The 16,792-nt window shown below is 31.7% G+C and overlaps 1 protein-coding gene across 1 annotated transcript in view; it reads right to left on the bottom strand.

Annotated features, from left to right (window-relative positions):
• Positions 1–2,332: 2,332 nt before the first annotated feature.
• LOC109074410 (sodium channel protein type 2 subunit alpha-like) overlaps positions 2,333–16,792 on the bottom strand; it is an 82,147-nt gene continuing 67,687 nt past the window's right edge. Inside the window, 6 exon segments of the mRNA XM_042714844.1 lie at positions 2,333–6,860; positions 9,765–10,035; positions 10,127–10,231; positions 10,306–10,443; positions 10,537–10,590; positions 13,873–14,151. Of these exon segments, the coding sequence (XP_042570778.1) occupies positions 5,629–6,860; positions 9,765–10,035; positions 10,127–10,231; positions 10,306–10,443; positions 10,537–10,590; positions 13,873–14,151 (2,079 nt within the window). The 3' untranslated portion in view covers positions 2,333–5,628.

The raw sequence follows: 16,792 nt of genomic DNA, 5'->3' as shown, positions 1-16,792 counted from the left end.
TACACATGACTTTCGAAAATCAATTTGGGAACTGGTTCATTTGGACTGTCAATGTATTTATACATTCGTGTAATTATTTATTTTAGTGCTCTTAAACAATTAATTGCAATTAATCGCATCCGAAATAAAAGTTATTGTTTACATAATATATGTGTGTGTACTTTGTATATTTATTATGCATATATAAATACACACACACGTGCATGTATATATTTAAGAAATATTTTATTTTATATATTATAATATTTTTATATAATATAAATTATATTAATATAAATATATACTTGTAAATATTTTCAAAATATATACTGTGTGTGTGTGTGTTTATATATGCATAATAAATATACACATTACACGCACAAATATTATGTAAACAATAACTTTTATTTTGGATGCGATTAATCATTTGACAGTACTTATATATTTATTTTAGCTGTATTTAAACAAGACATTTAAAAAAAATAAACATGAAATCAAAGTTGGATTTAAGAGCCATTTCTATGTCTGGCTTATATTTGAAAAACACAATCTGTAAGACAGTGTAGAATTAATTAACTCGACATGACAAAGAGAATGAATCCTATTGTTTATTTGACTATTGATATACATGGTGTTCTAATTGGCAACAAAGAGTGACCGTTCCCGTTTCCTCGTCTTCACAACAACACGTCCTCATGAAGTGAACTACAGTTTTCCATCGACTCTGGACGTCGCTTCCAAACAAAGAGGAGAGAATCCACAAATTTAAACGCTTGGAGAAAAGTCCCATACTGCCGCATGCAAGTCCTAACAGTGTACAAAAGAAATCCTCCTTAATAAATAAACAGGCACAAAATGATTGGAGGGGCGAATGTTCAGATGTCGTCTCGTCCTCAGACTCTGAGGATAAAGCAGGTCTCCAAAAACTGACCCAGGACCTGTTTGGTCATCTATACTGGCGTACGGATCCGGCTTTAAACCTGATCCCAGATCAGCGGCCGTCAAACGCGCTCACAGGCGCCGCAAATCTCCCAAAAGTTGATCATCATACAAAAAAAAAAAAAAAAGTCTAAATAAAAAACAGCAAGTAAATACAGCAAAGTCTACCATTATAAAATACACTTGCTTCAAGATAACTGATATTTTTACATTACATACATGTATATATTTATATATATATATATATATATATAAAGCATAGATAAAATATGCCTTTTAATTACCATATCTGACATATGCTCTTGTATTGCACAAATTGGTGTTGTTTCGAAACGAACAGTAGATAGAAAAATTTCCCTGTGCTTAATTTGTGGCTGATAAAATACATACTGCATGAATCATATCATATTCAGAACTTCAGCATCAATGCATGAAAAGAAAAGAAAGACAATGGATGACAGAGATATGTGAGGTACATTCGTTAACACACGGGATCCAATCAGAAGATTTAATGACAGGATTTCAGTGCATCCTTCATCCTTCACTTGCATTTGGTGTTTGTTAATTAAATATTACACTTAATGTGATGCTTTCAGCGAGTGATAATAGTTTGGTACTCTCAGCTTCATTTCACATGTTTACATCCCACAGATTTCCCTTTAAATCATCTCTGAAATGTTGAAGATGAAGGAAATGTTATTGTTGTTGATGAAGAAAATACTTAATGAAATCCCGTCAGACGGACGTTTATTTTAGAGCCTCCTAATGAAGTAAATCTCACTTTCGAAAGATTTGAAATGTTGTGCATTTGACATTTTTTTTGCATCTTTTGTCTTCTGAGGATGCAGTGAATATTACATCAGATGATATGAACTCCTGAAAACATGTGAGCGGCCTTCATAGACAGCATTATTAACAGCAAATATTGATGCTTAAATTGAAGATTTTTATATTTGAATTGCATTTAAAATTTCCATGCAATTGGATTACAGAGATATACATTAAAAAAGTGATGAATATTTATCAGTCATGAAAATTTCTGCACTTCAAAAAAACAAAAAACAACAAAAAAGCATATTTTATAAATTATTTGCACCTATTTTATTTAAATAATCATATTTCTGAAGTGCATTTAGAATCTGAATAAATCTGTTCATAGTGAAAATTGTGTATAAACATGGTTAAATTCTATATTATTAATATATGTATCAACTATTTACATCTGATTTCAAATAATCACATGAAACAGTTCTGCACTCAAAATACACACAAACATAATCATGTTTAACTAATTGCATCTATTTGATTTTAAATAATCATATTTCAAAATTAATTTGCTTAGAATCTTCATTGTGAAAAAAAAAATCTATTTAAAAAATATGTATACAGTTAAAATATGGCTAACCGTGGAGCAAGTGATATTAATTCAGTTAAAATAAATGTATAAAATGTATATATAAAAAAATAATAATTTACAAGAAAACAATATTCCAGTTTTTCTACTATTACTTTAACTTTTAACTGAATGTGTTACTTGCAATTTCTTTGCAATTATTAGCAATTTAATTTAATAGCAATCTCTATGTGAAAATGACTTTTTTTATGCATCACATCAACTTTAGTTTGTTCGTGTGAAAACTGTGCGATCCAAGTGCATAGAAATTAAAATGCAATTCAAACACAAATGTTTCAAAACCTTCTACAAAAAAGACAGACCTAAAATGCACTGCAAAAATAGTGAAAAATACATATATAGTCAAATCTAATGAATCTAATGTATTATTGAAGTACTTTTTGTACAAGCAACATTATTCGAGTTACAGTAACTAGAGCGTTCAGAATCACCCTTAATAGGCAGCTGCCTATGTAGACTCACTAGGGTTTGAAACGGAGCCCGTGTGCTTTATTCCGAGCGTCACGACTCGTTCTGCAGTAATCAGAAAGACTCTTTGGCTTTGTTGGATGAGGAGAGAGAAGTGAGCTGAACAGAAGGAGGCCGAAGTCACAGCAAATCTGCCGCGCTTCCACGACAAAAGAGCCGTCCGAAAGCATCACGTCAAGAAGCCAAACCACGGCCCCAGCCTCGCCATGGAAAAGCAGCACTGCATGCATGAGCACATCTCACAAACACCAACACAAAACCTTCAGAGAAATGTATGGCTCCTCTCCTGTGCAAATAGAGTTTGACCAAAGGCAGTTCATCACACACAGTCCAGATGTTGCTAATTATGTCCAGAAATAACTCGCTCCTCAGTGTTTTTATTTGTGTTTCCATTTGAAGCCATTTTTGAAGTCAACATGAAACTGCATTTGCAATCCATTTTCCTTCTGTAATGTGAGCAAAACACAATGATTGGATGGTTACATTGATCCTATCAGCGTTAAAGGAAAGTTTTTCGAATGATTATTGAAATAAAATGTTTGTTTTTTATAATATTGTCAGATGAATCATTCACAAAACCAGAAACATTGATTTTAGGGCGATTTTGATTTAATGTTCAACTTAGGAGTAAAAAAACAGACACTTTCTACTTCAACGGTAAATAAAATGTGATTTTATGGATAGAAATGTCGGTTTTAAACATTACATTAAACATGCAGTGTTTTTTTTCTTTCAGGCAAATCGGTTAAAACCCAAATTAGATGGGTTATATTTATTATATTTAAGCTTTTGCCAATGAATGCCGTATTTAAACTGATGCAAATTAAATTAATTTTTTTTTTTTTTTTTTAAGTTGCAAATAAAGGTTATCGGAGTACATTTTATAATCTACTTTAAAAAATTCACATTTAATTCAATGTTACTTGCCTTTTCTTTGTAATATTTTTTTTGTGAAATTTACTTTTTCTAATCCATTTTCCCCCAGTGTAAGGAATATTTGATCTGTTCAATGGTTAAAATTTCTAAAGTAAATAATTTCTATTATCAACTATCTATCAAATGCATTTCAAAGGAACCCAGAAACTCAGTGTCGTTTATTAAGAAGCCTCAATGTATTATACCGAGTTGATTTCTAGATCATTTTAAAAATTATTTTCATGGGTTGTTGCCCTCACAGCCTCATTTTCATCAAATTAATTATGGTATCCAGCCTAAATAAGGTCCAAAAGTGTTCAAATGTAATGCAAACAAACCTTGATCTGAGAAGATACAGCTTTGCATCGGCGCCCTTCAGTGACGCTCATATCAGAATAATTGTATTAGCAATTAACCGAGCTTGAGTCTATTTTAGCCTCTGTGGTTTTTTAAGCCTGTAAATGTAGTTTGCACAGGTCACGTATTAGATTTCCTGTAAATGTACACAATGACATCTGATGCTTATTTACAGTTCATTCATCACAACACGACAGAAACACACACTTGTGCATGTGAAGGTAATGAATGTTCAGGTTTTAAAACGAGGTTATTAGTGTATTAAAGCAGCCTCATGTCAATTTAATTTGAAGGTTTGCTTGCATCTCAATTGATTTAGACGAACTAGTAATAACATTGTAATATTGTAGTAATAACATTGATTATCCAAGTGGACGATTCCCTTGTAGTTTCATACAATACATTTTGTACCACTAACATACAGCATTGCAGAATGTTTTGTTTAGATGTCATATTATTTATCTCTACAAATAAGTACTGGGATAGAAACCACCATAAGCGAATATGTGTCAAAGCACGCCAATGGAACGGTTTGCGTTTGATGGTATTTGTGGTGAGTCTGCGAACGATTTACAAAAACCAAAACAAATGCATGAAGAAAGATGAATTATAAACACAGGATTTAGTTCTAGCAGGCACACTTGGGATCTATTGCTACATAAAACAGCCCTTCACCAAACCTGCCAACCCGAGATAGAAAAACACGTGTGCTATAATCTTCACTAGTCATATAAGCCACAGTTACAGCTGGAGGCCGTTACAGTAGAAACTTTGACACGTTTTCAACTCCAATAAGTATCATTAATGTTATTCCTAAATGTAGCAAATTATTGCTGAGCATATAGTGTGCAAAACAATTATTCTCAGTGTTCTTGTTACCCCTCCATACCATGCAGTTTCCACATGCAAAATAAATACTTCACAATAGAAACAAATGTGTGGCGCGTTTGAACGGAAGCATGTGCAATAGTTCGCTAGACAGGTTTTTAGCAAGTGACCATTTCTGGTGCATGTCTGATTGTCTTTTACTAGTCTTGATGTCTGCACCTTGTGATGGCATTGAGCGAAACGTCATAAGAAATGGCAAAACAAACAAAAAAAGTGCAAATACTCAGGCTAAACCACTGCCTTTTCATCGCTAAAGAAAGAGGTAATCATCATGCTTTCAAAAATGGGGTGAAGTATGAACCTACGACAGGTCGATAACGTTTACATGGATGCACCGCTAAGATTCTTCTACGTCATCTCAAATCTTAAAAGGAATCACGCTGTTTTAAGTAAGACCTCGGTCTGGCAGACGCTTTGTTTAAAATGTGTTGCTTTCAGTCTAATATACGATGATTACATCCTCTACAACTGCGACTACGGATCTCATTCATGCATTCAAACTGTGAAGGTGTGCATGTTCGGTGTGACACTTTCCCCTTGTATATCCAAACAGACGTGAGCCACAAGAGAAATAAGAGTTTTTTTTGTCTACAAAAACCTCTGATGCACAACCGCAGGATTTTGTGTCTATGTTACATTCGGTAAACAAAAGGAAACGACGTCCGTCGTCACAGAAACGTCTCGCGATCTCGGTCTGTCAAAGGCTCGCTCAGGTCCGTGTTCGCGGCGTCTGGGATTAGAGCGTGAAAAAGCTCGGGAGTCACTCGCGTGACGCTGTCGTACGATGGCGGACACGAAGTAGCCGAGAGCGTTTCCGTAACTTCGGCCTCGGCGCCGTAGTTCTCCATTATCATCGCAACTATAAGTCCTTCGTTCTCTGGCGAACTGTCGCCGTCTTTGTCGGCGTCTGTCATGTTGAGTTGACGATAAAGTAGCGATGCTTGTTTCAGCTGGCGCCGCATTAGATGCCTCCGATACGAGCGCTGGATCATGATGGCGGAAACTTCCTCTTGCTTGCGCCGAAGCGTCGTCGTGATCGGCTCGTAGGAGATCTTGGACGGGTTCGCCATCATGAACTTCTCTTCCATTTGTTGCTTTAAAGCGTCCATTTCGTCCGACTCTCCAAGAACGCGTTTGGTGAACGCGAAGAGGATGTCCAAACAATGGATCTTATCGCCGCTCACCATCGGAAGGTCCATGGAAATCAGTTTGATTTTGTTGGGTTTGGTGATGCGCAGCGGCTCGGAGAGCGAGTCGGCGAAATCCGAGAGTTTGGAGTATTCGATGAACTGCGTCGCTTCCTGATCGAACTTCTCCCAGACTTCGTAGAACATCTCGAAGTCGTCCTCGCTCAGCGGCTCCGTGCTCTCCTCGGTGGCCACGCTGAAGTTCTCCAGTATAATCGCGATGTACATGTTGACCACGATGAGAAACGAAATGATTATGTAGGTTACGAAGAACGTGATGCCCACCGAAGGATTCCCGCAGTTTCCGCGAACGTTCGTCCCGGTGTGAGGAACATTCGGGTCGCACTCTTCCGGAGAGTTGTTGAGGATCGGACTGAGCAGATTGTCCCATCCGGCCGACGTTGTGATCTGGAAGAGGCAGATCATGCTGTTTCCGAACGTTTCGAAGTTGAACATGTCGTCGATGCCGGCTTGCCTCTTGACGTAGGCGAAGTTGGCCATGCCGAAGATGGCGTAGATGAACATGACGAGGAACAGCAGGAGGCCGATGTTGAACAACGCCGGGAGAGACATCATTAAAGCAAAAAGCAACGTCCGGATTCCTTTCGCGCCGCGGATGAGCCGAAGGATTCGTCCGATTCGAGCCAAGCGGATGACGCGGAAGAGTGTGGGCGAGACGAAGTACTTCTCGATGATGTCTGCGAGAACGATACCTGGAACGAGAAAGAGACTTATTAGAGTTTTCTCATTTGAGTTCACAAAGTGAAAACAGCACCTTAATGCTGCTCTTTTCCATAAAACAACACCCACCAGTTTTTAGAGCTTTGGTGGAAGGGATTTCAATGCAATAATGGCTTTAATTTGGGTCTGTGCTTTCGAAACTGGGAATACAGCACTTAAATCATATATATGGTGGTATGATGGTTTTTTTTAATATAGAAAGAAATGAGCGTGAATTTAATGCAAAGTAACCTATTGGAACTATTTGTAAAACATATGTATTTCAAACAATTTAAAGTTTGCTCTTAATTGCCTATGGCTCCATTAATTAATTTAATTTAATATAATCATGTTATATTCAGTTAGTAATCAGGGCTATTACAGTAAACTGAAAAAACATGGAAATTATTTTTTTCATTACTTGAAATAAAATAAATAACTTTCTCCAGCTGGTTGCCAACAGTGTTATTTTAGTATTATTAAGATACTTTTAATATTTAAATAGTAAAAAGTTTTTATTCCTATTTTTAATAATTTTTTTATATTTTGTTGTAATTTTATTTTAGTCAAAATGATTATTTTGTTGTGTTTTTGTCATTTTATTTGTCATTTTTCATTTTTATTTCAGTTTTAGTTTTAGTAATATTAGTACATCAAGAAACTAAATTAAAACTAGCTGAAATAAATAAATATATTTTATTATTTATTTATTTATTTTTGGTTTTAGTTTCAGTTTTATTTTACTATATTAATCCTGGTTGCCGAGACAACATTCTTCTTTTTCATTTAAATTAACTTTATGTACAAAACAATTTATATATGTATATATATATATAAACGCAACAAAATTACTATTAAATTAGAAGCAAAATCTAATTCAAAATATTAATTTAAACTATGATAATGATACTAATACAATGATACTAAAACAACAGTGTTACAAATTACACGAATCACGTAAATGATAACCTGAATTTTCAATTCAATATAGTAAAATTTGACAAAGTTGCATAATTTGCATTACTGGATATTATCGTTTTACTAAAAACAATAAATATTTAGCAACTTACATCTTACCTCTTCACTTTTAAACCTGGAGCGTCATGCTGAAAATTAAATTGCGTTTTACTCGTGAACAGTACATCTCACCTTCTTTGATTCAATATGCTGTATCAATTATTTTGACATTGAAAATTAAAAAAGAAAAAGTATCTTTTAATATTTTTTGGCATCCAGAACCGCATCAAGAACATCAAATACTGGAGCTGAGTTGCTTTTGAGAGCTGAGAAACAGTTGCTGCGTGGAAAATAATTATGAGAAGATACTTTTTGTAATCCATGAAAAAATTAACAGCATGTGGTTTCGGGAAAAACATGAACTATTCATTTGAGTCAATGACCACCAGAATCCAGACGCCACATTTCGGCCAGACCAATTACTGACCATAACCAGCCTTGAGTTATTGAAGAGTCTGTCCCACTTAAGAGTTAAATGGCTGGTTTTTACATTTGCGACGGCGCGTCTTTAAGCTTTTAACCTTGTTGAGATACAGACGGAAGAAGGGGGTCGCGGCACGAAACCACGTCAGGCTTTTAGCTCGGACTGAAAGCTCAATCACTGACCAATCACCGGAGCTGACAGCCCTGATTACCCAAACTACCTTCACCTTAACGATCTCCCCTTTTCTCCGGGACGTCCGCTCCGCGCCTGTTAACCCTTCTGGCCTTCCTCTTTCTCTCATCAGGGTCTGTTCTCAAAATCTCCTCGCTGTGTCACTGAAACATCCGCTGTCTGTTTATTAGGAGGTGAAGTGCTACAAAATTGCATTGAATGTCTTTAGATCTAGATATGTAATGCCACACGGTAAAGTTACTGTTTATTACAAAGAGAGATATTACACAGTTTAATCTACGATTTAATAGACGATTAATTAATTATTTTGAAAAAAGTGGAAAAGAGGTGGGTTTAAATTTTTTTTAATATTTATTTATTTAAATAGAAAAAGAAAACTCATTTCAAGATTTTTTTATTTATTTAAGCTAAATTTTTTTTTATTAAATTTTATTTATTTTTTTTTAAATTGTTATTTTTTTAATAATAATAATAATAATAATAAATAAATAAATACATAAATAAATAAATAACGTTTTCAAGTTGAACAAGTATGGGTGGCGTTATTGTTTTTATTATTATTCATTTAATTATTTATTTTGACCATTTTTTATATATATATATATATATATATATATATATATATATATTTTTTTTTTTTTTTTTTTTATAAAAATTTAAACAGTTATTAAAAATAATAAAATATATTAAATATATATATATATATATATATTATAGGAAACATGAAAAATGTATAAAAAAAACTTATAGTTATTAAAAACAGTGTAGAAAAACACTTTTTCAGCTTAGTAATTAAAATACAGATCAGACTTAAAAAGTATGGGTGGCACGAAAAATACATAAAAAAATACTGAATTATAATTAAAAATGACAGTTTCAGCTTAATAATTAAAATATATTTAAAAAATAAATTTATATTTTGTATATTTATATTTATATATATTAAAAAAAATATTTAAATGTCAATTTTAACGAAGTTGAACAAGCATGGGTGACATGAAAATTGTACAAAAAATATTTATAGTTGTAAAATACATTTTAATATTATTTATAAGTTTAATAACCTAGTTAACTTATAATGACTAAACACAGTTTAATATATACACACATATATATATATATATATATATATATATTTTTTTTTTTTTTTTTATGAAAGATTTTCTTTGTCGCTGACCTGCCCTTGCTGGTGATGAACCTTAAAGAAATATTTCATTAGTTTTACTGATTTGTAGTAGTGCAGATTACAGTATTAACCCCTTACCCACAATGGAGAGGATGACAACCACAAAGTCGAAGATGTTCCAGCTGACGGTGAAGAAGTAGCAGCGCAGGGCGATGAGTTTGATGATGCACTCGGTGGTGAAGACGACGATGAAGGCCAGGTTGACGTAGTAGAGGATGTACTCGATGCTGGGAGACTGTTCGTCCGTCTCCACCATCATCGTCACCATGTTCAGGATGATCAGCAGCATTATCATGATGTCAAAGGCTTGTTTGGACACCAAGTCGAAGAAGAATCCTTGGATCGAGTTCTGAGAAGAAAACAATCCGTCCAAGAAGATTCAGATTGATTTAATGAGATCTCATTGGCTCGTTTTGATCAGAAACCCGTTGAATACTCACAGTAGGCCTTGGGATGGGTTTCTGAGGTTTCTTGGTTCCCAGTTTCTTCATGGCGTTATAATATTTCTTCTGCTCTTCTGTCATGAAGATGTCCTGTCCTCCTAAGTACAGAGAAACTCTCCCGTCACCATCACATTCACACCCTTCATGCTCCTGATTCCTGTGGTTTTAATACTTATCTTTCGCTTCTGTTGATTGAAATTGTCAATGATGACACCGATGAAGAGATTGAGCGTGAAGAAGGAGCCGAAGATGATGAAGATGACGAAGTACAGGTACATGTACAGGCTGTTCTCTTTAATGGGCTGCTCTTCCACCTGTTTCAGTAGATTATAGACGCTGGAATTAGCAAACAGTGCGTTTGTACGGGATCCAATCTGGTTTTATGAACTCAAAACGATTTTGCTTACAGATCGTGAGTCGACCGCGGCGTACATGATCTCCATCCAGCCCTTAAAAGTGGCCTTGAGAAGGAAAAAATACATATGTTACATGAGAGCATGAGCTCCACAGTTTATTATATGCACTTAAATGCAGTTCAGATGTCCGAATTGTGAAACAGCACAAAATTCTCGTTCAAAAGTTTCGATTCTTTCTGGCATTTCTTAAGGTCTTACTATTTGAACTTTTAATTCTGTATTCTGGTTTTATCCAGTCTTCAGATTAATGTTCTGGAAATTGAACTTCTTTGATGAGATTCAGTCAATTTGTACTTAAAACGTACTAAAATGAATAAAATATAATATAAAATCCGAAATATATAGACATATACAGACATATTTAAACACAAAAAACAAAGGAAGAAACATTAAATACTAAAAAGTCAATCTGAAAAAAAAAAAACCTTAATAAAACTTTAAATAAATAAAACTTAATAAAATAACTAAAACAGGGAAAATAAATTAATAATATAGACGTAAAACAAATAAACAAACAAAAAAAAAACAGTTATTAATAAAAAATGGCTAAAGTCAAAGTAAAAAATTTTAGTAAATAAATAAAACTTAACGAAATGACTAAAACTGAGAGGAAAAATTTATAAAACAAATATTAATAAAAACTATACTAAAAAATTAAAACAGTTACTAATAAAAAGGACGAACGTTAATTGTAAAAACAAACTGAAATAAAATTTTAACTAACTAATAACTAACAGTAACTAATACATTGAGAGAAGTAACTGAAAATTATTTAAAAATTACTAAAATAACTAAAACTGAAACAAAAAGTAATTAAAGCTATATTGATTTATTTAAAAAAAGTAATTACTAAAAATGACAATCTATAGAAAATTAAAACTTACTAAAATAGTTAAAACTTAAATAAAAATGAATAAAAGCCGTACAGATATATAAAAATAGAAGCTGATAAAAAATATAACAAAAGTCAATCTGTAAAAACAAAACAAAATAAAAAAGTATTAGTATTAATATAAATTAAAATAATATTATTATAATAAAAAATATATATACTTTTTTTTTTTTTAAATGATATGAATTAAATTTTACCACATGAAATGTGTATATATATTTTTTAATTAATAAATTATTTTTTTAATATTTTTTATATATATATAATTTTTAATCACTTATATTGTTTTTCTGCATTTCAATACAAAAATAAAACGAACAAACAAACAAACAAAAAAACATTACAACAAAAACATCAATTAGAAATATAATTGATAATATTAATAATATTAATTTTCTATTGTAACAGAAAAAGCCACAAATACTGTATTTCTTAAGAATAAGATTTAAAAAAAAATAAATAAATAAAAACAAAAATAAAATAAAAACAAAATAAAGCTAATTTAAGTAGTGACTGGGCAAATCTGGACTTGCTGTGAATGAAGCTGGACAGCTGATGAACGAACGAATGAATGAATGAATGAATGAACGAATGAACGAACGAATGAATGAATGAATGAATGAATGACGGCGGCTCACGTTCAAAGCAGCAAGTGCCAGAAATCACTACGGTTGGTCTTTTCACCGAAGTTAGCAGTAATTACAGGCCTCTGTGAAGGACTATTTCAAGATGTAAATGAAAGGTTTGTACTGGATGAAGTCACAAGAAGGTGATGGAAAGGAGCTGAGTGACTTGTTGCTAGGTTACCGCATCAACTAAGTTGAAACGAAGAATGAAGTGCGTTCGCTCTTGCTGAGCACAAACTTCAGTATAATGGAAGCAGCGGCGGCTAAAAATATGGCTTGCACTGACTCGCTCTCGGACAGACGGAGGTGGGCAGCGGCGGGAAGGAAAAGGAGCGAGAAACTAAAGCTAAAGCTCAGCAGCTGAAGCAGTGCAAGGTTACCAGTGCCCACGTCTCCAGCAGAACATAAAACTGTGCAGAAATCTGAGGGATAGGGGTGAGGGGATGGGGGAGTGAAAGGTTACCGGTGCCCACGTCTCCAGCAGAACATAAAAAAAAAAGCAGAAAAAAAAAAAAGAAAAAAATTTAATCCTAAGATATATAGAAAGATACAACACCAAATAAATAAAAAATAAAAACAAAAAATAAAATAGTAATTGCTAAAAATAAGATTTATTTTAAATTGCATATAAAGTTTCCAGTAAAAAAAAAAAAAAATTACAAAAAAATAATAATAATAAAAAGAATAATAATATATATATATATAGAAGTTATGTTAGGGGCAATAAAAACAGTACCTTTCATGACAAAATGGCCCCCAAAATAATCATAAAAAACCCTCCCCTCAAGTTTTTAAAAAATGAATAACATAATAATGATAGGGGCATAATATAATATATATACAATATATATATAGAATATAATATATGAAATATATATATATATATAGTATATATATATATATATATATTATAATATATTTTTTTTTTTTTTTTTTTTTTTTTTTTTTTCTTTTTTTTTTTTTATTTTTTTTTACATATTTTTTTCAATGATATATAAAAAATTATATAGTATAATATATATATCATTGAAAAAAAATCTTTTTTTATTTTACTTCAATTGTAATTAACTTTTTTAATGGTTTTAGTTTTAGTTAACAATAATAATAATAAAATGACAATTTGTGGATGTTGCCATTTTCTACTAACTGCTACATAAAAAAAATACATACATATATATATATATATATATATACTATTAATGCTTAAATTTAAGGTTTATTTATTTGAACTGCATATAAAGTTTCCAGTACATAATTTTTTTTATAAATCTGTTTTTAGGAGCAATAAAGCACTATCTTCAAATTCCCTCAAATTCTAGTAAAATAAATAAATAAAAATAAATAAGTAAATAGAATAGTAACTTAATGCTACAATTATAAGTAATACAATTATTATTAATAATATGGAAAAATAATAACATACAAAAATTTGACACGAGATATAAAATAAAATATGAATGCCTAAATTTAAGATTTATTTAAAATGCATATAAAGTTTCTAAAGTAATAATTAATGTGATGTATATTTGCCAGTCATACATAAATGAAACAGGTCAGATTTCTACCATTAGATGGAAAATAAATAAATAAATAAATAAATAAAATTGTCATAGTTTATTCTTAACTACTTACAGCTATTTGGTTTTATTTAAATTCTCACAATGCACTCATTCAAATGGATTAGAATCAGTATAAATTTGTTCACAACTAAAAAGTATGAACATGGTTAAAATAGCTAGCTGCAACAAGCAATATTTAATTAGTTTATCAGCATCCTAAAGTGTTTGAGGAACAGAAGCAGAGCCTCACCACTTGCAGCAGCGCGAGGTACCCGGCGCCCACGTTGTCGAAGTTGACCTTGAATTTGGTCCAGTTTGAGGAACAGATGCTGTTCATCTCCAAGCACAACTCGCTCTTGTTGTTGATGAAGGAGGAGTTGAAGATGAAGCCGGTGCGGTTGACGCAGCGGCCGAACTTCCCGGCGAACAGATTGACTCCCATGATGCTGAAGATCAGCCAGAAGATCAGACACACCAGCAGCACGTTCATGATGGACGGGATCGCGCCGATCAGAGCGTTCACCACCACCTGGTTACCGTGGAAACACAGCATCCGTCACGTCACTGACCTCAGATCAGAAACCAAGCAAAGCGCGCCGCCGCTCTGTCCGTGGTGATTTATGAATGGCCTTTGGCGACTGGCATTTATGCAGAACTCCGAGTGTCAAAGCACTATAAATGTCATTTATAAAACATGAACATTATTAAAAGCTGGATCAAATGCATCAGAGAAGTGCGGATTTAACAGCAAACCTCAGAAAAGCTGTTAAGAACATGCCTACAGGTCACGCTTCACCCCAAAATCTAAGTAAATAATATATAGATTTTCACTACTTCTACTTCTAATATTTATTAATATACATGCACACACACATACATATGTAATATGTGTGTGTGTGTGTGTGTGTGTGTGTGTGTGTGTGTGTATTAAAATACAATAAATAGAGATTATTTATTTAATAATATATAGAAAAATATTAATGGCTACATTATTTTCCGTCCATTTATATTCCTCAGATTTAACAAACTAATAATAATTGATTCATATTTGTCAGTCAAACATAAATGAAACTACAACTAATAACTAACTAACTTACAATAAATTAATAAATAAATAATTAATTAATTAATTAAAATAAGGTTAATTATTATTAACTATTTTATTAAATTAATTTAATTTTTGTTTTTTTTTAATTTAATTAATCAAATTTAATTTTAATTTAATTGTAATTTAATCTTATTTTAATTTTATTTTATTTTATTATTTAATTTAATTTAATTTAATTCTATTTAATTCTATTTTATTTTATTTTATTTATAAATCCACATGGTTTTTAAAATATGATAAAAAGCAAACTACATTAAGTTTCTTTTAATAATTGTTTATGCTTAAAATGTGTAATTCCAATAAATAAATCTTAAATTTAGGCATTAACATAAATTTCTATATGTTATTTCTTAATTATTTTTTTAAAAAAAAGGATATAAAAAAAAAAAATTAATCTAAAAGGGTCTTTATTTATATATATATATATATATATATGCTATATATATATATATATATATAATTTTATAATTTTGCTGGCGGGGGGGGGCTGAGAATTAACCATCCGTGTCACATTTCATCAGATTTATATCAGATAAATAATTTGTTAAATAAACACGCCCGCTGCTCATGTCTTTGTGAATATCCGTGTGAATAATTAGCACTGTGTGGAATAATAGCTTGTCATAATCCCGGATCCCGACCACGTCAGTGAACGTGAACGTGCCGGCTGTACTGAGGGGATGTGAGAGTGCTGAGCAGGTTTTGATGGAGGTCTGTGTGAGACAGCAACTTTCTGGGGCTGTCCACTGTTGTAAAGCGGCGTGACGTTTAATCTGATTTGCCAGATTTACGGCCAGCGGACGGGGAATTCCTCGCCTCTCCTCGCTTTCACTGAGCGTGCAAATATAGAGGAGAGGTTTTCTTTTGTGTGTGTAGAGCTGCAGACGCACAGCAGATCAGAAGCATTACAGAAACACAATAAAGCAGAGCCGTTCACTTCAGTCCGGACAGTTCTGTTTAAACCATTTCAAATCTAACTTTATTTCTTAAATTATAAGGCAAGACACACAGGCAAAAATATTATCTTTCATGCACTTTCATAAAGTGTTGTTTCAGACTCGTGAAAAGAAAACATCCAAAACACACTTATAAGTTTATTTTATTATTTTTATTTTAGTACTTGTTTTAGACTAGTGTAAAGAAAATATAAAATATAGTTTTTTTTTTTTTTTTTTTTTTTTATTATTATTATTTTTTTTTTGTATGTTGTTTTTTTTGTATTTTATTTTATTTACTTTATCTATTTGTGTCTGTAGAGTTAAAAAAACTGAGACCATAAAACATGTTTGTTTCTTGAAATAAAATAAATTTTAACTGAAATAAAAGAAAACTTAACAAAAACTTCCCAAAAGTGACATTTTTCATTTTAATTTAGTTCATCTTAAAATCTAAAACTGAAATGAATGAAAACTATAAGCGTATATTTTTTAAAAAATACAAAAACACAAAACAAAATTCCTAAAACTTTAACAAAAATTTAAATAAAAAAAGCAAATATAAAAATAAAAATTAATTCAAAATTGTATTAAAATTATAATCATATATAAATGCATCAGAGAAGTGCATTATAAATATTATTATATAATTATAAAAATTACATTTAAGACATAAAAAACAATAATAATGAAATTAAAATTAAAACATATTCTTAAAAAATTATAATAATATATAATAGCTTATATAACTCAGTACATGCATATACACATTTAAAAGATTTATCCTGTCTGTATTCTGGTTTTTTATCCAATCTTCATGTATTAATGTTCCTGGAAATTAATGCAGATTTAATTAAATAATGCCTCGTTTGGATATTTTAACATACACATATTTCAGTCAGATGGGAAGGTATAGTGAAATCTATTAGTTTAATGTTTTATATTCACCTGTGTGTCTTGCCTTAAATCTCAAATGGCTGAAATATCAGTGTATAAATATTAAAATGAATATGTGAACGTGGTGCTGTCTGGTGTGTGTGAGGATGAGGAGGGGGTGAAGATAACACTGAGTTTGTTCGTGTGTGTTTATGAACACACATGCTAACAGGTTTTTTTGGTTTGTGTTG

This window comes from Cyprinus carpio, chromosome A24 (assembly GCF_018340385.1).
Source record: "Cyprinus carpio isolate SPL01 chromosome A24, ASM1834038v1, whole genome shotgun sequence".
In the NCBI taxonomy this organism is placed as follows: Eukaryota; Metazoa; Chordata; class Actinopteri; order Cypriniformes; family Cyprinidae; genus Cyprinus; species Cyprinus carpio.
The sequence above is the reverse complement of the archived record's forward strand: the minus strand, read 5'-3'. Positions and strand labels throughout refer to the sequence as shown.